The 24,187-nt window shown below is 38.8% G+C and overlaps 1 protein-coding gene across 14 annotated transcripts in view; it reads left to right on the top strand.

Annotated features, from left to right (window-relative positions):
* The window catches only part of DLG2 (discs large MAGUK scaffold protein 2), a 929,335-nt gene that overhangs the window by 298,773 nt on the left and 606,375 nt on the right, over positions 1 to 24,187 (top strand). For all 14 annotated transcript variants that reach the window (XR_009520377.1, XM_060018173.2, XM_060018175.2 and 11 more), the window contains exon 4: positions 9,073 to 9,197. Coding sequence is in view for 13 of the 14 variants with exons in the window: in XM_060018173.2 (XP_059874156.1) it covers positions 9,073 to 9,197 (125 nt within the window). In the remaining variant the exon portion in view is untranslated. The remainder of the gene's footprint in view (positions 1 to 9,072; positions 9,198 to 24,187) is intronic.

A 24,187-nucleotide genomic window follows, 5' to 3' on the forward strand; every position in this document is an offset into this window, starting at 1 on the left:
CTTAATGGGCATGCAAGAGAGGGACTCCATTGTTAACAGCTTACATTGAAAAAATGATCAAGACGTTAAGAGACAATGGAGGTAGCTGTTGAGAAGTATATATTAGCTTCTAGTGGCATTCAGTTAAATACTGTGGCAGGGTACAAGATAGATGTTCCTTAAACGTTTTGCAGCTGGAGTGTCATTGACAACGTCCTAAATCAGATCTTAAGAACTCACAGCTCAAACACTATATTGGAGCCCAAATTACTCTCCTTGCTTTCTGACTCAATCCATCAAGCCTATTCTTAATTCATCCTATACAAAGTCTTCGAATTAATTGTAGTAAAATGCCACATTTATCATGTCATGCCTTATGAAGAAAACCTAGTTTCTCCAGGAACCTATACTCCTAGGTCTGGTATTCAGAAAACTTTCACGTACACCCTCAAGGAGATGTTATGGGGGCTTGGCACATCTTGTTCCTCTGCTTGGAACCCTTTCAACTGCCACACTGCCTCACATCCTAGTCCTTTTCTCATCTTTACCTTGGGTCTTTCCTCACTCTCACCAAACAATTTTGGCCCTTTTTTTTTCTTTTGTCTATTTTGTCTCTTTCTTTCTTCCAAGGAAACTTCAGTGTCGGCTACAACTGTGACTTGCCCATCACTTTAATACATTCACATGATTTGACATTTATGCACTCCCATGACTATCAATGAGTGTTGCTCCATCTCTGAAATCTTGAACCCTAAAATCCCATCGTGTCCACAGCTTGCCACCCTCTCTTCTGTTCCCAGTTCCCCATAAATCCATCACTTGACCTTGCTATGACCTCAGTCTATCCAGTCTCTGAGCATCCTCCTTGCTTCTCTTCCTTTCCTATCCTTTGTGATTTATATACTCATTCCTTTGAGAGTCAACCACATTTGCTTTTCAAACCTCAGCCCTAAGGCAATCAAACCTTCCCTTTTTGCTGTTCAAGATTACTAAACTCTGTGGGAGAAAATCTCATAATCACGCTGACGATGTCCCACCTCAGTGCTGCTCACCAGACCCCTACCGATCCCAACATGTCTCTCTTGCCTCACAGCTGCAATTCCAACCCTTTACTGCTTTACTTAAGTCTCCACATTCATTCTAGACTTTTCCCTCTAATGTCCTGACATCTAAATATATAGAGCAAAGACATGTCATCAGTTAAGAACTCCTTCAGTTTCCTTCTCCTCTATCTTAAAAGGACCCTATCACTTCTTCCCCCTTAAAATAACACTATAATTTTATCTAAAGGGTGAGACAAAATGGACTTGGTAAAGAAGAAAAGGTATCCCCCTCCCAAGCCTAGGCTGAGTTATGCTATCTTAAAGCAAAGTTTCCTTTGTTCTTTTGCTAGACAAGTTTTACAAATATAATGTGTGTGTGTTTATAATTTATAAGGAAAAATTAATGATGGACTTGTTCAAAATGACAAAAGAAAAAAAGGTCTATAATTCTGATATCTATGAGCAATATTAACATGTCGGTGAACATACTTCCAAATTTTTTCTATGCATATATATTACAAAGCGAGAGCAAAGTTTAAATCCTATACTGTTTTCTGTTTTCTTTATCTGAAGATGTACTGTAAAGATCTTTTCATCTCATGATACCATTGTATTCCTTGGTATGGCTATAGCACATGTATTTAACCAGTGCCTATGGTAGGACTCAGAGAATCTGTACTCTAGACCCTCTTCTCAGTCCTCCTTTGTCAGGATTTGTTTCCCACGCGCTCTCCTTGTCACCTGTACCTTCAGTCTCCCTTTCCATGGGCTTCTTCCCCCTACGCCACAGACATGCTGAGTCCCCTCCCTGCCATCCTCTAAAATCTTTCTACTACCCTGCCCCCTTCTCCTCAGATACTACCATGTATCCCCCCTAAGAACAGAACTCTTTCACAGAAGCAGGAATCTGCCTTCACTATGTCACCCGTTTCCTTCTCATAAAGTTTTTGGTCTACTGTAATCTGGCATTCTCTGTCCACCTGTTTTTGAAAATGCTTCCTCTCCGCCATCCCCTTAAAACACTTTCCCCTAAGCAGTTACCAGTCCCCGAATGCAGATCTCCTGATGGCTCCTCTACTCAGCAGCTTCCAGAAAAACACAGTTTAATAAAGCAAACTTTGGGACATCCTAAATGCAACTCCTAGAAGTTGTAACTGAGTGAAAACAGGCATCTCTTATTCCTGGGCTAAGACCTTTAGTCAAAGATACATGGATTGTTAGCATGTTAAGAAGAAAAAAAAAAAAAGGAAAATTTGAGGGGGAAAATTTTTTGTTGTTGTTAATCGTAAGCAACAGTAGTTAGGAATGTCTGTGTTACATTCATATGTTTATACCCTAATAGGGGGCCTGGGGCCATTCATCTTTTAATATTGCAGTATGTTGTAGAAAATGGATGAGAGAAAGACTTTGAATGATTTTCAACAGGTAATAACTATGAAAAAGATATCTTTTTATTCTCTGTGACATTCTAGATTTACTGTCTAAAATAAAATTACTTTCAGGAAAATTTAGAAGATTATTTGCCAACTAATAGACCTTTCTATCCAGTGATGTTTTTATCCTGGCCTGTAGCCTACAGAATTCTTTAATTGCTATTATCTGTTTTAACTTTTTAAAAAATATCTTTATTCTACCTACTTATATTGGTCACCTTTCTATAGTATTTGTTGATCAATTGTCAAGTTGTGCACTAATAATTTTCAATCTCAGTGCATGTCAGAAATTTACAGATGGGAGGCTAAGGTATAATTATATACTTGAAAATAACATATATATTATTTTGTAGTATAAATTATAGTAAATAAAAATAAATGTCTTGCTGGAGCAGATATGCAGACAATAGGCTTGTTTGACAGTCTTGGCAGGGAGTGAAAAGAAAATATAGATCCTGCTGAAATGAGGGGAATGCACCAGAATCTTGGGGTTGGTAACAGGATATACAAAAATTCAGTGTATCAAAACAGGCCATAGGTGTTGAAAGTTTAAAAAATAGTGTTTGAATCTTCCCTTATCTAGCTTTTATTTACCTAACAATTCTCAATACTACCTACCTAACCATCCCTTCTCCCATATTTAGAATGTGTAATTAAATTATCTTTACCAAGTGAAATAACATATAGTAAAATTGTAGGTTAAAATTCATCAACAAATACTTGTTGAAGGTATGAATGAAAGAATACATTGTCTAACTTCTATTTGCCTTTATTGTCCTCCTATTTGTAAGGACCCTTTTAACAGTGCTGTGTCAAACCAAAGGAAGTGAACTAACATTGACTGATCATCACCCATGTGCCAGGATCTATGCTCTGGTAGCACATATGTCATTTACTTTAATCTTTCTAACAATTCTGTGAAGTAGTTACTATTACGTACATTTTACAGACAAGGAAACTAGACTCAAAGTTAAGAAAGGTACCTAGGGCTTCCTTGGTGGTGCAGTGGTTGAGAGTCCGCCTGCCGATGCAGGGGACACAGGTTCGTGCCCCGGTCCGGGAAGATCCCACATGCCGCAGAGCGGCTGAGCCCGTGAGCCATGGCCGCTGAGCCTGCGTGTCCGAAGCCTGTGCTCCGCAACAGGAGAGGCCACAACAGTGAGACGCCCGTGTACCACCAAAAAAAAAAAAGAAAAAGAAAGGTACCTAATGTCAAACATCCAGCAAGGGCAAAGCTGGCACTCAAACCCAGGTCTGAATGGTCCCAGTACCTGCTTTTCCATTACAAATTTTTTGAATATTTTTATGATACTGATAGGAGCGGCTTAGACTCTTTTCAAAAACAAAGTTTAATGGTTTATTATTGCTATTGTTTTTATTATTTCCTTACCATCAAATTATTTGTTTAACCCAGAAGAGGCAGTATGATGTAACAGGGAAAAAATTAGTATTTGGAGCCTAAAAAATCCTGTTTGAATTTGAATTCCACTATTTACTTACTTTCTGTCTTTATGTAAGTTACTTCACTCTTCTCAGCCTCAGGGTTTTTCTTTTCTTTTTATTTGTTTTTGTGTTTTGTTTTTTAATATATAAAAAGGGGAAAATACTGTCTACCAGATAGAGGATTGTAAGAAGCCTAGCTCAGTGTTTAGCATAAAAAGAAAAATGCACTAAACGTTAGTTCCCTTGAGGACATTTTTAGTATTTTACTAAGAACTTTATAACTTAAAAAAAGTCTCCCTTTCAGGTAGTTTGAATTATTACTTAATATTATAATAATAGTAATTATTATAGTTTTACTATTACTAATTAGTAAGTAATAATGTTCTTACTAAAAACAAGTCATTTTTAATATTTTAGTGGTGATCATACTTTAATTAAAATTTCATACACTTTTTATTCCTCTCACATTTGTATAATGAACATTTTCTATTGTCATTAAATATCACTACAGTTTTAATGGCTCCAAAATGTTCCCACATTCAAATAGACATACCACAGTATTTTTAACCATTTCTCCATTGTTTGGATATTTCCGTTTATGAGTTGTTTTCTGTTTTGTTTTGTTTTTAGAAGAAGCATGATACTGCCACAAAGCTTTGAACATAAATCATTGTACACATCTTTGGTTATTTCTTTAGGATAAATTCCTAGAATTGAATTACCAGATTAAATAGTATTTTAAAGTAGGAATTTCTGACAGTCAAAGAAATTCTTTGTCAGTAGGACATTCTATAAATATATATGATTATGATATCACTTTATTTTCCTCTTCTTTTCTGCAACCCCATTTTGGGGGTAATTTTCTGTTAGAGAATAATTTTTTAATGAAAGAGGAGTTTCTGAGGATATTGTATATATATTTGCAACCATCAGTTAAATGGTAAATTGTCTTTTCTTTTTGCTAATTATTTTTTTCTTTCTGAGAGGAGATAGAGTGTAGTACATGAAGGAGAAAGTACAACTTGGCTAGACAATAGGCTTGTGCTCCTGGGGGAGAGTCAGCCAATGTGGAGGACTGGGAACCAGGAGAAAGAATGGTCCCTGCCAGCCACATTCTCAGGCATGGAATCTGCCCAACAACGAAACAGCATCCTACCTGGAACTCTATACAGAGGCTGCCCTCACCAGCATGGCACCTTGCAGTTTCCATTGACTGTGTCAGGTACCAACACTCAGTTAATTAGTCACAATTTTCAGGATCTAAGGGTGTCAGCCAGGGGTCTGCCTGTTCACATGGAAAGATGGGTGCTCAGAGAGAGAGGTTCTGTGGTCTGCCCTTGCGGCTGGCTGGCTCTGGGATAGTTGTCAGGGGACTGGAGAGATTCAGCCATGGAGAAGAGCAGGCAGTAATTTCACTGCTGCTTTTTATCTCTCCCTCTCCGCTGAATGCTGCTGCTGGTAGCAAAGGCCTGAAAGGGACGGCTGGGAGAGAATAATAAGGGGAAGAAGGGAAAGCACTTTAAATAATTTCCTTAGCTGAATTCAGATGAGCCTCTTCTAAGGAACCATGGCGACTGGATAGGCCCAACTTGCAGACTGGTTTTAACTGAAATACAAAAGCTTTTGGGAATCTATGGGACTGGAAACACAGGTCCAGTTATACTGTCTCTACCTACCTCTTTTTTCTTTTTTTTTGGCTGTGCTGCCTGGCTTGCAGGATCTTAGTTCCGCAACCAGGGTTTGAACCTTGGCCCCTGGCAGTGAAAGCACCAAGTCCTAACCACTGGGCTGCCAGAGAATTCTACCTACCTCTTTTTATTGTGGATTCTCTGATTCATCCATTCCTTTTTCATTCATTCCTTTCCTCAGAGTGGATTTGAGGGCAGGGGCATGTATGTTAGTAAATACCAGAGCCACTATATTCTCCATATGAGAGTCAATTCTAAAAACGATGGTTACATACTGCTAGGTTGTCATCAGAGCTGTTCAAAGGTCTGTGAATTCATACAATAAGTTTTAAAAAATACAGCAGTGACTTACATCCCCCTCTGAAGTTTCCTCTAGCATTCCCTTTTTTTCCTGCTGGCAAGAACCGTTTTCCTGCAAATCTAGCCAGAGATCCAGAAGAATCCTTTGAAGTCATCCAGTTTAACCTCTCAGTAGATGTTTGGATCCCTCATGTTCAGTGTCTAGCCAGCTGCCCACTGAGTGAAGCATCCTCCCTCCCTTGCAAAGCAGCCTATTCCCAACTTGAACAGCTCTTGTCTCATCATTCATCCTTCAGCTAAGCCACAATTTGAATTTCTGAGCTTTCCATTTTTATTCTTGGAGCCACAAAGAACAAAATGGCTTCTACTTCTGTATTATATTCCTTAACACATTGTGGACTTTTGTTGGGCCCTTTCTGAGTCTTCCCTTTATAACTTGAATATTCTCAATAAATTGGTCTGTTCATTCATTCATCAAATATTTAATGAACAATACTATGTGCCACACAGGGCACCAAGAAACAAAGATGAATATTGTATAGTTCCTGCCTACTATAAGGTCAGTTTGAAGGAAAGATAGACTCATAAATATATAATGTCAAAATACCACAGTATATGACATAGCTAGGCAGAGAAATTTACAAAAACTCAAAAGAGGAGTGACTTATCCAATGAAGAGGAATTGTGGTGGTCATTTAATATTTCCTGGAGCAGATGCCATCTAAACCATCAAGGGGGAGGTGGGAGATTTCTTGTAGAGAATGCAGAATGAGTAAAGGCCAAGAGATGAGCTATCATGTGTACTGTGCAGGAAAGAGACAGCAGTTCAGTTCAGTGTTCCTGGGGGCTAAAGTATGAAGCTAGAAATAAAGGAGACAGGGTTAAGAGCTAGATCATGAATATTTTTCTCAAATGACAAAGTATTCAGTGCCCTCTCCAAAAATTTTGATATTATCAGGAGAAATCATTGGGATATCTCCCAATCTCTGCTTGCCTCTTTCCCTACCCATATGAATGAAGAAATTGTTATCCCTGAGGTGTCAGCTCTGGTAAGACCAATATACTCTAGTTGATGTTTTTGGAGCTAACCCAAATTACATTGAAAATACTCACCTTCCCCTTATTTCCTTCTAAAACCCAAGATCTTATTCTATAATTTTCTACTGCCTCGTAAGTCACCTAAATACTGTCTTGGTGGCTATAGACCTGACACTGTGGTTGAGGTTATACAGTGAAAATGTACTGATCACCAAACACCAAACTATCACTGTCTTTTCTGCTCTGCCTTGAATTCCATGAAGGCAGAAATCACCTGGTCTTAATCACCTGGCCTTAGCTTCAAGGCAGTCACGTAGAAGATATTCATATAACACCAATGCAGTCATCTGGTGTCAATAGGTAATTAAAACCAAAAATGGATTCACATACATTCTGCTCTGAAGAACCTAATGATCAAGGCACATCTCATCCAATTTTCCTTCTTGCTTTCTTCATTCTAGCCTCATCGTCTGTTTCTTGGACCTGGCATACCCGTCCTTACGTCAGGGATTTTACATATGTTCTTCCCTCTGCCTGGAACATTCTGTCCTCCTCTCCAACTCCCACCTTGACCCACTTAAAAGTAACTAAGTGCTCGTCACCTTCAGGAAGAGTCCCTATGTGTGGCTCTCCTGTTAGCCACTCTTACACTCTGCACTTGCCTTTCGTATGACTCATAAACTGAAACGTTCACCGCTGTAGCTCCAGGGCTTAGTCCAGTGCCAGGCACAAAGCTGGTGTTGAATAAATATTAAACAAATTCATTATTTGACTACTGCTAAGTAATATCTCTGTTCAAAGAACACTGGAATTTTTCAAAGAAAACAGAATTAGAGAGAAGTCAGAAGTACAAAGACGAGATTTTAGTGGCTGTGGTTGAATTATTAACTTCAATCTTTCAACGTATAATTGTGAAACCCACCCTCTGAAATTCAGTTTTATTAATTCAGTCAATAAAAATTGCTAAGCATTACCTTGACATTTGCAGTGGTGGTATAACTGTCAAGTTATACTTGATCTTATCTTAACATTGAACTTTTCTCACTGAGTGCCCTAATTAATTTTTCTGGATTAACTGCTAAATTCTTATTCCTCATCTCTTTTTACCCAAGAGCAAAATTGAATCAAATGATCATAAATTTAGCAAGCTATATTTGTTGTAAGAGTATATAGAGAAATTAAATATCCAGTGACAAGGGACTGGTTAAACAAATGACCTGAGTGAAATATTATTTAGTCATTTAAATGGATAATTATAAAGACTATCTAGCTGTATGGAAATGGCTTAAAATATACTGTGGATTAGAAAAAAAATAGAATATAGTATGGAAACATAATGTAGCCATGGAGATGGAGATTTTAAAAGCATATGAAAATAAAAAATAAGACGGTTTGTGAATTTGGGAGAGATGTTTAATTATGTATTACATACAAATTTTAGAGGGCTATATGTACATTGGATGTCAATTACTATAGTCTACAGGAGTAAGTATGAAAGCTATATTAGAGTATAAACTATTCAAATTTACATGCTGCAACAATAATGCATTCCTTGTCTGTATCTACAGCACATTAAAACCTGTTTATTACTGAAAAGTGTCTCACATTTGCTATGACTCTAGAAGAGGTCCCTGCCTTCTGAAGTCAAAGTTCCTTATTAATAGGAAAACACGTTTCTTTGCTGGATAAATAGTATTAGAGCAACAATACCAGAAATAGCAGAATGAAAACACCTAAATTTCACTACTCTATCAAATCAAATGTTTTTCACGTGACTCATTTCCTTCCATTCTTTTTCGTATGTGTGTATAATTTTTACAATGGACACTAATGATTTTTTACATTTTCTCATATTACACAGTTTGTAAGCATTTATTTCCTACTTCATAATGATCATTTTAATTGCTAATAAAGGAAGCATTTCTTAGAAGCAAAAATATAAGGCCCTTGAATTGTTGCAATGCAGGGACAAACCTGAGTATTGTTCCTGACCTTCCTTTGTCTGCTGACAGTGCACTTTATAGCTTTGCATACAAGGCTGTTATCACCTGATTTCCATTTGAGTAGTAAGATGATAACGCAGAGTACAAGGGGAACTAGGTTTAGGTGACAGCCACATCATTTAATGTCTGCTTATTGTTTCTACAGGGGAATTCTGGCCTGGGATTCAGTATTGCTGGAGGGACAGATAATCCCCACATTGGAGATGACCCTGGCATATTTATTACGAAGATTATACCTGGAGGTGCTGCAGCAGAGGATGGCAGACTCAGGTAAAGATCTGAAATGTTAGAATTATTTGGAAAGTAAATCTGCCACATCAATGAGACCTACTTGTGCCTTTGCAGAGTAATAATTCTCCAAAAGTTCTGTACTTGAAAGAGAAGACTGTCAAAGCAAGCTTTCTGTAATGACCTTCCCGATCTCTTATTACTTATTGAATTTCAGCTAGTATTTAATTTGTGTTTGTTGATGGCTACCACATTCAACATTGAGCCAGGCAGTGTGAGGAAGGGATACAGATGTATCTTCTGTTCCATGAGGCCTTCAGTCTGATTGGAAAGAAGAATGCTATGAGCTGATGGGCAAATAATAAAAAGTGTAGAGAACAATATATTGTAACTATTGTAGTGTTAGCAAAGAAATTCCATGTCATGCACCTTGTGTGTGTTCATGGATTTGGCAAACATTTCTAAGGGCTTTCTGTAGGAGTTTGGATGGAAAGAGTCTGAAAAGCTATTCTGTAAGAAGATTCCAGTCTGAGTCTTAAAAAAATAATTTATTAACCCCACAAACCTGAATGAGAACACAGAGGGAGAAGAATCAAGTGGTCCCAGGAAAGAAAGAAATCACGTGTCTTGGATGAAAAACACCAGGTGAGGTTCTGTAGCTGGAGTGGAGCCAGATCTTGCTCAGGATAGAATAGTGGTGGCTTGAGCCAGGGACCCTCTCTTTAAAGAACTAAAGATTATTTGACAAAATAAAAGAGTCACCCACATGGGGCTCTTGGTAAATAATATAAAATTCTATCAGAGATCAAAACAGTAGCTAGGGGCTTCCCTGGTGGCACAGTGGTTGAGAATCTGCCTGCCAACGCAGGGGACACAGAGTTGAGCCCTCGACCGGGAAGATCCCACATGCCGAGGAGCAACTAAGCCCATGCGCCACAACTACTGAGCCTGTGCTCTAGAGCCTGCAAGCCACAACTACTGAGCCCACGTGCCACGACTAGTGAAGCCCGTGCACCTAGAGTCTGTGCTCCACAACAAGAGAAGCCACCGCAGTAAGTCCATGCACCACAGTGGAGAGTAGCCCCCACTCGCCGCAACTAGAGAAAGCCCGCGCGCAGCAACAAAGACCCAACACAGCCAAAAATAAATAAATAAAACACTAGCTAAAGGAATTGTAGATTGAACAATTAGGAGAGATTTCCTTGGGGAGAAAAGCATGTCCCAATGTTATTTTAGCACCTCTACTAGATTGTAAATCTCCTCAGGCCAAGCAGTTATATTATAGATGTGAATCCATAAATTCTTGCTGAATGAATGAGAGAGTTTTTGAATGAATGAGTGAGTGAATAAAATGAGAAGAGAAAGGAAGGTAAATTAATGAGTGGGGAGAGAGGGTAGCACAGGCCAAGGCCTGTAGGTAAGAATGGTTTTAGCTTGCATGGATCCGCACTGAAAACTGTGACCTAAGTGGCAGAAATGTAAGCTTTGTAGCCCTTCCTCAGTCTGCTTTTTTAAGCATAAAGAAGCTAGCTTACTGGTTTTTTCTAAAGCAGCCAAGGACACTTCTTCCCTATCCAACTGTTCTGATGCAGTGATTACTTTGGACAGCTGCATCATTGCAGCTTGTGGAGGAAAATCACGCTTTTTTTTCAGGTACATCGGCATCCCCTATCAACAAGAAAAGAAATAAGTGACGTTCCCGCAGGAAACACATGCTTTTTGAGTAGAATTTTCAGGCTGAATTGACTAAATTAATTTCTGGGTGAGGGAATGTCCATGCTGCAGAGTGAGAGATTAGAACTAGATGCTGTGTAATTCTAGGACTCATGGTGGGGATAGTGATTGCTAATACTGGACCCTGGAGAAGCTCCATTTTAAAAGTTTAGAAATAAAGTTGTTAAAGGAAACTTCAGAAAAGTGGGCCACAATCATTATTTCATCCCACTCTTTACCTAGAAGTAGGGGAACTTTCGCCTCAGCCAAACTTTGGCCCTAAGCTTCAGATAAAATAAACTTCATGTTATGTGCTTATTCTACAATTAAGAATGAAAAATGGCATCTCTTAGAGTACCACCACTCTTTGCTCATGCCTACGGAGATAAAAGGAAGTTCTGCTGTGTTGGGAGCATCATTCAATAGTTGTAAAGAGAATAATCATAATGACAGCTAACATTTTTTGAGCTTTCATCATGTGTGGAGCATTGGGCTAAGATAGATAGGTAGGTAGGTAGGTTGGTAGGTGGGTGGATGGTTGGATGGATGGATACATAGATTGATTGACAGATAGGTTGATAATATAAATAGAGATGTAGGTACACACAGACACACAATCTTCTATACACTTACCACAGCCATATGAGGCAGGTACAGTTATTATGGCCATAATAATACGGACTCAGGAAATTAAGAATTAAACATCTTAAGAAGATCACCCATCTAACTTTGAATACATTCCAAAATCGAGTCCTGTATATCGCTTAAGTACTCTCTAAACTCTAATTCAATAGGAGAATCCCCTACCTCATGTGGTCCTGGCCTGAAAATTCCCAAAGATAAAGTTTTTCACAATGGTAATGCGCAACTCTGAACAATTACAAAGTTTGCTATTTTTCTACTGAGCCACAGTTGTTTTTATTATGAACTCTACCCACTGGTCTTCGTTCTGGCTTCCTGGAGCCAGAGCCGTGGCCTATGACTGTATATGTGAATTTTGCCTGGTGAGGTTGTACAGTGAATGACCTGAAAAGCTCTGAACAGTGGTCCTAACAGGAGCAACCCTATACCAACTCCCCAATCCGCATCACAGCCTTGTGCCTGTGTGAAGACAGCTCTGGTGGGGGTCTCCAGTTCTTTGTGATAGATCCTTGCTACTACCACTGAGACTGTTTCCCACCCTACTCCTTCCTGCCATGAACTTGAATGGTTTGGGGACATCTAAGAGTTCAAGAATAACACTCAGTTGAAAATCTGGCAGCATGACATTAAGATAGATTTCAGAATTTAGCAGTTTATCTGGTTCAAAGCCTACTTTTTACAGATGGGAAAGCTGAGGCTCAGACGAGTGATTTATCCTGAGGCATAAGTCATTTGGGAGGTCTGTTTTAACTAGACTCCAAATGTCTTTTTTTTTAACTTTTTATTTTATATTGGAGTATAGTTGACTAGCAATGCTGTGATAGTTTCAGGTGGACCTCAAAGTGATTCAGTTATAGATGTACATGTATTTATTCTTTTTCAAATTCTTTCCCATTTAGGTTGTTACAAAATATTGAGCAGAGTTCCCTGTGCCATACAGTAGGTCCTTGTTGGTTATCCATTTTAAACATAGCAGTGTATACCTGTCAATCCCAAACTCCCTAAATATCCGTTCTCCTGACCCTTCCCACCTGGTAACCATAAGTTCATTCTCTAAGTCTGTGAGTCTGTTTCTGTTTTGTAAATAAGTTCATTTGTATCATTTCTTTTTCGATTCCACATGTAAGCGATACCATACAATACCATACGATATTTCTCTTTCTCTGTCTGACTTGCATCACTCAGTATGACAATCTCTAGGTCCGTCCATGTTGCTGCAAGCATTATTTCATTCTTTTTAGTGTCTGAGTAATATTGCACTGTATATATGTGCCACATCTTCTTTGTCCATTCCTCTGTCGATGGACATTTAGGTTGCTTCCATGTCTTGGCTATTGTAAACAGTGCCGCAATGAACATTGGGGTGCATGTATCCTTTCGGACCCTTAGACTCCAAATGTCTTGACTCAAGTAATTAATGAACTAAGGTAGTGTTAAGTGGCAGTAACACCTAAGCCTACCTAAGTCTTTTCTCAGTGTAATGGGAACACTCTTTGAAGCTGGACTAACAATGTGTGAGGAGTGCTTTCTATTTCACCATTGGTCCTTGTGAACATGGAATCAGCAAATAACAATGAACTCTGGAAAGATGTAGGTTCTGATGCCTGTATACTAACATAGTTGATTTTGGAAAGATTAAACTCTTTTGGTTGCTGTTTTCTTATCTATAAAGTGATGACAATTATACCTTTTCTGAGGATTCAGTGAGATAACCTAAGTCCCTAGCTATGCCAAGAATATAGTACATGCTCAGTAAATTTTAGTAATGTTTCCCCCTTTTCTTTACCAGCCCTCTCTACCTCTCAGTGGTCTTTCCTCTTCTATTGCTTCCATTCCTTCTTCTTTTTCTCTCCTCTCATCCCTTCCACCTTTCTTTCAGTTCCCGTTCATCCTCTAGGGCCTTCCCTAAGCTTCCTGTTCCTATCTTTTCACATGCCCTATTCTCTTGATCATAACATGAAATTAAAACCCATTTAGAAAAAGGTATGGTACTAAAAAAGGTTCTGTGTTTCTATTCTCAAGTTTGTAATACAGTCAACTGAATCTGCTATGTTTCCCTTACTTAAAAACTAAGCCCATAAACTAAACATAGTTTTGTTTTGTTTTTTTTTTTAACTTGACAAATTCTTTGGTGCTGTGAGTTAGGAACTTGTAAAAATTTTTCTGATGTATCCGTCACATTATAAATTATACTTTTGACAGTTAAATAATACTAAACTTGAAAGAGAAGCTGAGGCCAGAAAAGTGAGGTGTTGGGTCTGCTCCAAGGAGAGTAGTAATCTGGACTTTTCAGTGGATATATAATAATCAGGTCAATAATAATAATAGCAAGGACAACATAGTACTTCAGTGTGCCAAGTACTTTTCTGACACATTAACTCATTTAAAGTGTATAACAACTTGACGAGACCTATACTTTTATTACTCCCTCTTTTCAGGTAAGAAAATCAAGGAACTGAGATAAGAGGTTAAGTAACTTAGCAAGATTGTACGGCTAGTAAATGTTAGAGCAGACTTTGAACATAGGCAGTCTGCGTCTAATGTCCATGTATTTATGTTCTAAGTTACACTGCAGGGGGAAAAAGAATGACATTTAAAAGACACATTGTGGTAGGCAGTATTCTAAAAATGCCACACCTCATGATTCCACACCCTAACCCATAGAACCTGTGACTTTAATGAGCTGTCACTCCTGTGATTTTGTTACAGTGCATGGCATAGTTGACCTAAGATAGGGAGAATATTCAGGTGAGCCTGATCTAATCACATGAGCCGTAAAAGTAGAGAGCTTTCTCTGGCTGGTGGCGGAAGAGGAAGTCAAAGAGATTCAAAATCTGTGAAGTACTCGGCACTGTTCCTGGTTTGAAGATGGAGGAGGCCATGTGAGAAAGTACAAGGTTGCACTCTAGGAGCACACAGAGGCCTCTGGCTGATAGCTAACAAGGAAGCGGGGACCTCCATCTTACAACTGCAAGGACCTGTGTCTTACCACAACCTTATAAGCTGGGAAGAAGACCCACAGCTCCAGATGAGAATGTAGTTGGTTGACACTTGGATTTCAGCCTTGTGAGAACCTGAGCAGAGATTCCAGCCACACTGTGTCAGACTTCTGACTTATACAGATAGTGAGCTAATAAATAGGTCTTGTTTTTGGTTTTGGGTTTTTTTTTTTAATTTATTTTATTTATTTTTGGCTGTTTTTTAATTTACTTATTTTATTTATTATTTATTTTTGGCTGCATTGGGTCTTCATTGCTGCGTGCGAGCTCTCTCTAGTTGCGGCGAGCAGGGTCCACTCTTCGTTGCGGTGCGTGGGCTTCAGTAGTTGTGGCTCGCAGGCTCCAGAGCACAGGCTTGGTAGTTGTGGTGCACGGGCTTAGTTGCCCCGCGGCATGTGGGATCCTCCCGGACCAGGGCTCGAACCCGTGTCCCCTGCATTGGCAGGCGGACTCTCAACCACTGCACCGCCAGGGGAGTCCCTAGGTCTTGTTTCAAGCTGCTAAATTTGTGGTAATTTTGTAAGGAGCAACAAAACATTAATATCTACATTATTCGAGGAGTTCTGAGTTCATTATGAAAAGTCTTCCTGTATGTGCTCCATCACACCCAATATAAAGCAAGTGTGTAGGTTTAAGACACAGATAAGGTAAGAGGTGACTTTCTCCTTAATTAGATCAGACTCCAAACTGAACTCAAGTCCCAGTGTTTGCCCCAGAAGAGAGATATAGGAGAAAGAACATACTATTTGGAGTAGAGGACCTGGGTTTCAAGTTCTCCTTTCTAGCTAAGTGACCTTGGACCTCTTTTTTTTTTTTTTTTTTTTTTCCTTGGACCTCTTTTTAAGCTCTCTGTGCTCCAGTTCCCTTACTGGTAAATTGTAAGTAGGAGCATATATATCAGGAAGCTGTAATGCATTGCTTTAAACTGCAACTGCTCTGGTAACTTGCCAGGGAGCAATAAAAAGCTAATATGGACTCTATGGCATTTTGGACCCTAATATTCACTTAGGCTGAGGTGCAGACTGGCTTGTCTCTGCCAGCACTACCACACTCTGATCTTCAGAAACACTGATCAGGCCTCATGGCTGGGCTCAGGCCCTTCACACACCTGGAGGCAAGATGTGAAAAGCAATCAGAAACAAGGGGTGGATCAAGGTCAGAAATAGGGAAGAAACCAGTCCCTCAAGGTGAGGGACAGCAGATAGAGATTAGCTGAAATACACTGTTACATCTGACAGCTGGGGATGTTAGTCTGGGCTGGAGTGGAGGGTGAGAGCCCGAAGCTATAAGGAAAATGTGAGATGAAGGCTAAGTTAAAAGGCAAGGCAAGGGCTTCCCTGGTGGCGCAGCAGTTGAGGGTCCGCCTGCCGACGCAGGGGACACGGGTTCGTGCCCCGGTCCGGGAAGATCCCACATGCCGTGGAGCGGCTGGGCCCGTCAGCCATGACTGCTGAGCCTGTGCGTCTGGAGTCTGTGCTCCTCAACAGGAGAGGCCACAACAGTGAGAGGCCCACGTACTGGAAAAAAAAAAAAAAAAAAGGCAAGAGAGCATATGAGGGTTTAAATGAATTCCTTTGGATAGTGACCCTTTTCCTGTGCAACTTCTTTTTCTTGTGTATATTATATAAAATTCAGAAAAGTAGATAAAAATTAAACAAAACACAACACATTCATGTTTACACTAAATAGTCAATAAGTATTAACATTTTTGTACTTATTTCTGGAAATTTTTTTGCTATTTTACTTATTTTTATTTAGTTTAGATCACACTGTATATAATATTTAGCATTTGTTTAATTTCACATAACTTTATTTCATAAACCTTTCCCCATATCATTTTTTTAAAAGCCTTATACATATTTTAATTGCTGTTTAATAATACATTTACTGTTTACATTGTTAGGAGTTTAGGTTGTTTTCAGTTTTTCCACATTTTAAATAACTGGCAGTCTATTGGAAGACATTGCTGACTCTCTCATAAATTCCTTAGGATATATTTGTAGCAGTAGAACTTCTGCACCAAAAGGTATGAACATTCTAAAGAATTTTGATACATATTGCTAAATTTCCTTCCAGAAGGACTGTACCAAATTTTACTTCTACCACTGATGTTAGGGAGGGACTATTTTACAATATGTCATCAGCATTTCATGTGCCTGAATGCATATGATTTTAGGCTGTTTACCAAGGCAAACAATGGTATATTTCCTTGCTTTGCTTTGCATTTATTTGATTAACAGAAAGATTGAACTTTTAAAAAACTGTAACAAGTCATTTGTATTATTTCTTCTAGAAGTTGTCATTAAAATTTGATAACATTACCTATCTTTAAAGTTAGAACATTTTTGAAAGAGCATTAGGTTTTCTTCCAGAACAAAATAGGTATATGTCCATGCTTTGAAGAATGGTTTCGATTTCGACTTTTGTATCTGAACCATAAAAATGCCCTCTGTGTGGCTTCATGTCTCAGGATTGCTGAGCACCAATATTGATCTGTCATCCTGGGGAAGAGCTATCCCATGACAGCCTCCGCTTGGCAAAGCAGCAATGACATTTTACACAACAGTGCGTTTATTAAACCCATCCACAGCACAAAAGCAGCATGTAGTGGCAGGCAGAAGAGATGGCTACTTGCCAATTTCCTGACAAGTGACACAATTTAATCTCTTAGCCCTCAGCACAATCATTTCTACTCCCAGACAAGATGGAAAAAAACCCCAAAAAACAAGTTTTCTTTAAGTTCATTACTTCATTTGTTCCTTCTGTGTCTGTTTACAAGTAGGGTTGGCTTCGTCCTTATAAAAGCCATATATGTTGATTTCAAATAAGAATGCTATTGTTCATACTGAGGCTTGACTATACTGACTGAAGTCGAGAGGTAAAGGACAAATGTTTCAAGAACACAACCTCTGTGTATAAATTACAACATCATCCTTTGGCTGTCATACGGCAATTCATGCTTTTGATTTTTCATTAATTCATACCCATTAACTCACTAGTAATTTTTAAATAATAACATGAGGAAAAGAGAGGCAAAGGGGAAGAACAGAGGGAGAAAAAGGAAAAGGAAGAAGAAGAAGAAACACTGGTGATCATCAGAAGGTGAAGACATCATATAACTTAGAAATGGAGAAGGCAAACCTAAATTAAAATTTTTTCTGTGCCAATGAGAAGCACTGAGCAGTGGAAGGGGAGCAACTTTCAAGCATCACAGTCTGAAACTTACTCCCAAGACTCACTTTCAGACTGTTTAAGGAAATAAAAGATTTCCAGTAAGTGAAACAGCATAAGAGATTGCTAATTCCATAGAATACCTCTCCACATTGAACTTGCATTAGTTTGGATGGTGGGAAACAAAAACCTTGAGTTACCAAGTCCAGCATGTCAACTTCCACCAAATGTGTGACTCTTGCACCAAATGACTACAATAATGCTAAATCTTTCATTCAAAGGCAAAGACTCTCCATGTCTTCAAAGCCGTGTGAACTTTTCTCTCATTATCGTTTTGAGGCAAAAGCAGCACAAAAGCCCAACCATTGCCCTGAACAAGAACATTTTCATGAGAAGGAAGATTTCATTATGCAGTGCAAATTATACCAGCACTCTCCTTAGAAAAAAAGTATGATTGGGATCTCAGTGGACTCATAGATTATTTCCTTCCATCTCTGCCCACAGAATGAAAAGGGGTACGATGGAACAGTCCTCTGTCCTTTGATTTCCTCTATCAATATTATCAGCCCAAAAGAAAAAAAAAAGAAAAAAAATTATCAGCCCTAAATATGCTGACAACCTGTTTAGACAAGAAAAAAATCAATTAGCACGTAGTTCCATAGTGACTGGTAATAACAAGTCCTTGACAATTTAGAACTACACAGGAAAATTTCTAAACAAGAATAATAATTTCAGCTACATATCTGGTAGTATGCCAAGTATACAGGTGCAGTCTTTCACAGCTAGAAAGGTATATCCAACAGTTTTCTGATTTTCGTCAACTGTTACATAATCTAATCAAATAAATCTCTCTATGGGTTAAATGAAATAGCTTTTTAGCAAACATGCCCCCTCTTTTTTAACAAATTGTGCCAAGACTCCTGAATATCCACACTCAAAAGAATTAAGTTGGGCTTTACCTCATACCATACACAAAAATTAACTAAATATGAATCATAGACCTAAATGTAAGAGCTAAACTTATAAACTCTTAGAAGAAAATATAGGAGTAATTCTTCATGACCTTGGATTAAGCAGTGCTTTCTTATCATAACATTAAAAGCAACAACAGGGGGCTTCCCTGGTGGCGCAGTGGTTGAGAGTCCGCCTGCCGATGCAGGGGACACGGGTTCGTGCCCCGGTCCGGGAAGGTCCCACATGCCGTGGAGCGGCTGGACCCGTGAGCCATGGCCACTGAGCCTGCGCGTCTGGAGCCCATGGTCCGCAACAGGAGAGGCCACAACAGTGAGAGGCCCGCGTACTGCAAAAAAAAAAAAAAAAAAAAAAAACAGATAAATTAGACTTCATCAAAATTAAAAGCTTTTCTGCTTCAAAGGCCACCATTAAGGAAGTTAGAAAACAACCCACAGAATGGGAGAAAATATTTGCAATAATATATCTGATAAGGGACTTGTATTCAGAATATGTAAAGAACTTTTACCGCTCAACAATAAAAAGACAACCTAATTAAAAAATTGGCAAAGGACTTGCAGTCATTTCCTATTGATACTGTAACACATTGTAAAAAGCTTGGTGGCTTAAAATAACACAAATTTATTATCTTGTAGTTCTGGACGTCAGGAATCCAAAATCAGACTCATTGAAATAAACTCAAGATGTTCATAGGGCAGCTCCAGAGAATCTATGGGACAATCTATTTCCTTGCCTTTTCCCAGCTTCTTGAGGCCACCTGAATTCCTTGACTCATAACCTTCTTTTCCATCTTCGAAGAGCATCAGTTCAACCTTTGCTTCTGTCACATCTCTCCTCTGACTATAACTCGACTGCCTGCTTCTTTAAACTCCTGTGATTATATTTAACTCATCCACATAATTTAGGATAATCTCCCTATCTCAAAATTCTTAATTTAACCACGTCTGTGAAGTCTCTTTGGCTTATAACATATTCACAGGTCAGAAATGAGGACTTGGACTTTTTAAAAGGACATTATTCAGCCTACCACATATTTGAATAAATATTTCTTTAAAGAAGATATAGAAATGGCCAGTAGCGCATAAAAAGATGTTCAATATTATTTATTAGGGAACTGTAAATCGAAACTACAAAATGACACTACTTCACACCCAGTAGGATGGCTATAATCAAAAAGATAGATAATAAATGTTAGCCAGGATGTGGAGAAATCATCACCTGCCATGCACTGCTGGTGAGAAGGTAAAATGGTGCAGCCACTTTGGAAAACAGTCTGGCAATTTCTCAAAAGTTGAAAGAGTTATTGCATGAACAATTCTGCTCCTAAGTATATACCCAAAGAGAATTGAAAACATGTATTCGTATTAAAAACTTGTACATGAACTTCATAGTAACATTATTTATAATAGCCATAAAGTAGAACCAATCCAAATGTCCATCAACAGATGAATGGTTAAACTGTGATGTATTCATACAATGGAATATTATTCTACCATGAAAAGGAATGAACTTCTTATGCATGCTACATCATCGGTAAACCTTGAAACAATATTCTAAATGAAAGAAGCCAGATACAAAAGGCTACATATTGTACAATTTTTTTTCTATGAGATTCCAGAATAGGGAAAACCATAGAGATAAAAAAGTAAATTTATGGTTGAAAGGGGCTGGTAATGAGTATGGAATTTCTTTTGGACACAGTGAAAGTGTTCTAAAATTAGATAGAGCTAATCATTGCACAAGCCTGTGAATACACTAAAAATCACTAAATTGTACACTTTGAAAGGGCACATTTTAAAGTACATGAATTGTATCTCAATACATCCGCTATAAAAAATATCCAGTTGGGCTTCCCTGGTGGTGCAGTGGTTGAGAGTCCGCCTGCCGATGCAGGGGACGCGGGTTCGTGCCCCGGTCCGGGAAGATCCCACATGCCGCGGAGCAGCTAGGCCCGTGAGCCATGGCCAATGAGCCTGTGCGTCCGGAGCCTGTGCTCCGCAACGGGAGAGGCCATAACAGTGAGAGGCCCACGTACTGAAAAAAAAAAAAAAAAAAAAATCCAGTCATTCTTTTCTTGCGTAAAATATTCACTCTTATTTACAAATCTTTCTAGTTTCAGAAAGCTCATGACTCCTTCATATTGCTGTCAAGTTATAGATTTAATTCATCTGAAGTTCCATCATTTAGGAAAGTTCTTGAATCTGTTCACCCAGTAGAGAATACCTTTGGTTTGGGCTCCATCCCTATATGGTCTAAGTAATCTTTAAAGTAGGCAAATATCATACAGTGCTCCTATTTCCTAGATAAACTAGCAGAGATTTGACCTTGTGTGCTAGCTGCTAAAGTATCAATAATTTACAAAAATGATCTGATAAGTAAAGTTTATATTTTCAAAAGCCAAAAACAAATCAGTGAAGTGCATTAAAATTTAGGAGAGTTAATTCAGAGTTTTTCAAGGTCCAGTTATCCAAGTATACTTAAGGAAGAAAAGAACATATCGATTTTTCACAAAGGAACCATAGGATTATTGAAACATAGATGTGGTGATTCATACCCCTTAAGATTGATTCCATGAGGCTCTAAATATTCTGATTTAATTCTAGTCCCTGCTTTGTGTATAGGGAGCAATTTCTGACATTATTTGTAGGTCTAGACCCAAACTTCTAGTTCACACTGAAAGTTAACAAGATGCACTGCTCTAGTGAAGGTAAGAGAGATACCTGAGCACCTCTGCCGCTAACTAGCTCTGAGACCTTGAGAAGGTTCCACAGCCTTCTTAACCTTAGCATCTTTCTCCATAAAATGAGTATAATAGAGGAGCTTTGGGAATTTTCAGTTTCAAAATCAAATTTTGATCATTTATTTGACTTTCGTTGACAGTCCGAGACATTCAGAATACTATTATCATGGCCAGGAGATCAATCCTTTGTTTTGATTAAATCTGTAACTCTGAGAAGATGTAATCTTCATCACAGTCCTATAGCAAAGAGCTGATCACAACTTTAAGTGCTGAGAAGGCATTTGTTATTATTTATTTCTAATAGTATCCCAGAAGGAATGTTGTTATTCTAATATTCTAAAACTGTATTTGATATTGATTTTAGCAAATAGCTCCTTGGGATCTTTACCAAAAACGAAATGGTTTGGGGGAAGGAGGGAAAGACACGCAAATTATCTCCTGGTTTCTAGTTCAATGGTAATCCCAGTTATTTTCAAGAATGGTTTTTCTGAACGGTTATAAATTATGTCATTATTGAGAAAGGCCCAATAATGTGGTAAGCTCTGTGCAAGCATCGTGTCATTGCAAATTGGCTTAACAGATGCCAAAATCATAAATGTATTATATATATATTAGAGCTACTTTCTATTCATTCAGTTTCTACACAGCGGGTGTGGCCACAGCAAAATGGAGACTTACATACCACCTTCCACCTCCCAAGTGAGGTTTCTCTTCACACTGCCCAGTCCAAGCCAGGCAACCTTTGCTCACAAGATACCCCTCCACCCTCCCACATCCCCTTCCCACCCACCTCTGTACGTTGCACTTTAGTTTCCTAGAGGAAGCTGAGACTGGAAAACCTGGTTAGAACTTAGAATTGTTAGAGTCGTGCACTGGAAATTTCAGCACAGGGAGAGCAGGCCTCAGTCCCCAGCTCGCAGTCCCTCCCCGCACTTCCCTTCCTAGTTCCAGCTCCTCCCAGCACTGTGAGGGCCCTGGGGGCATGCCTGTGACTCTCAAGGTTCCACACCCAAGCTTCATCCACATCCTCCATGAATAGCTGTTCTTTGACCTCTTTGAGCCTCTGGCTGTGCCTAAAGCCTGCACCATCAACCCTTAGGAACTTGAACTTGGGAAAGAGGTCCATACAGCCACTAAAGTGGGCTGCAGTCAGGGAATTCCAGAATATGTCTGTAGTGGGAGAGGGGAGGTAGACCCCATATATTTGCCTCCCCTGGGCTTTGTAGATTCCTATGAAGTGATCATTAGTGAACATTAATCCCTTAAAGGTTAATTGACAGGTACAATCAGGGATATTACATTCACTGAGTTTTAGGGCCTAGTAAAAATAAAATGAACAGGATATGTGTGTTATTGGTAGAGTTCTTGGCTTTTAGGATTTCTCATATTAAGTTTTGTTGCCTTCATCCCAATTTATAGAGAATAAGTCTTCCTTTGCCTTCGTGATAACTTATTTATTTGCTTTAGATGACTTATTTTCTTGACTACTATATCTGAAGAGAGGGAACATGGGAATCTCTAAGCCCTCTTAATATGCCACCATTCTGTGGGTCTGAAATCTCATGTTATTTATTCTTTATTCTATTTCCTATGACATCCCTGTCCCTTACTAGCACTGTCCCTTACAATAGACACTTGGAAAACACGAGCTGCCACCTATTAAGCTTACTTCCATAAGCTTATGGAGGCTCAAAGAGGTTAAGCTATAAGCAGCTGAGCCAAAATGCTAATCGAGTCTGTTTGATTCCAAAATGCATGTTCTTCCCACCACAGCACATGGCTGCAATTAACTGCAGATGAATAACTGAACATATATTTAAGAATCTATAAACACAGATCGCTGCCAACCTCCCATGTCATAGTGTTAAACATTGAAAACACAGACACACCTAAGTGACACCCAAATTTTTGGTTCTTCAGGAAATGACTGACTGGCATGATCTGGAGGTCTAGGCAACTTTATATGAAAGGAAGATAATAAAGATCAAATAATATTGGTTTTGAAGATGATGTAGTTCTCTGATGAGAAAGTAATGAATGTTCATTATATAAAATGTGGGAAATATAGATATTTATAAAGTAAATTAGAATTGCTCACAATCCCATCACCAAAATGATCTGTTTATTATGTTCCTTCATATTCAGTGCATGGTTTTATATAGTTGAACTCTTCATTCTATCTTTTTCATTTAATAGCACAACATAGGCATTTTCTTACCTTAAAAAAGTACGGGGCTTCCCTGGTGGCACAGTGGTTGAGAGTCCACCTGCCGATGCAGGTGACACGGGTTCGTGCCCCGGTCCGGGAAGATCCCACATGCCGCGGAGTGGCTAGGCCCGTGAGCCATGGCCGCTGGGCCTGTGCGTCCGGAGCCTGTGCTCCGCAACGGGAGAGGCCACAACAGTGAGAGGCCCGCGTACCGCCAAAAACAAAAGTACATTTTTCTTACATTAAACTGTAAACAGTTTAAATAGCTGCATAATTTCATATTATATGAGTATAACATTATTTAACTTTTACCCTACTTTGTTTATTACATTACAATGAATATCTTTGTGGAAGGGGTTTAAAAATTTGATAGCTATTAGAGAAAACCAGGTTAACTTATCCCTAGATCAGTTGTTATACATTTCTTGGTTTAAAATGCTTGAAAATGGGCTCCAGTGCTCCTTATTACAAACTTTTTTCTTTTTTTTAAATTATAGATCAGAAGTTTTCTTTTACATTCCAGTGGACTGAATTAAGAACCATAGTTTTTACCAAGCACCTGGAGAGGTGTTAACATTCAGTATCA

The sequence above is a fragment of the Delphinus delphis genome, chromosome 8 (assembly GCF_949987515.2).
Source record: "Delphinus delphis chromosome 8, mDelDel1.2, whole genome shotgun sequence".
NCBI classification, from domain to species: Eukaryota; Metazoa; Chordata; class Mammalia; order Artiodactyla; family Delphinidae; genus Delphinus; species Delphinus delphis.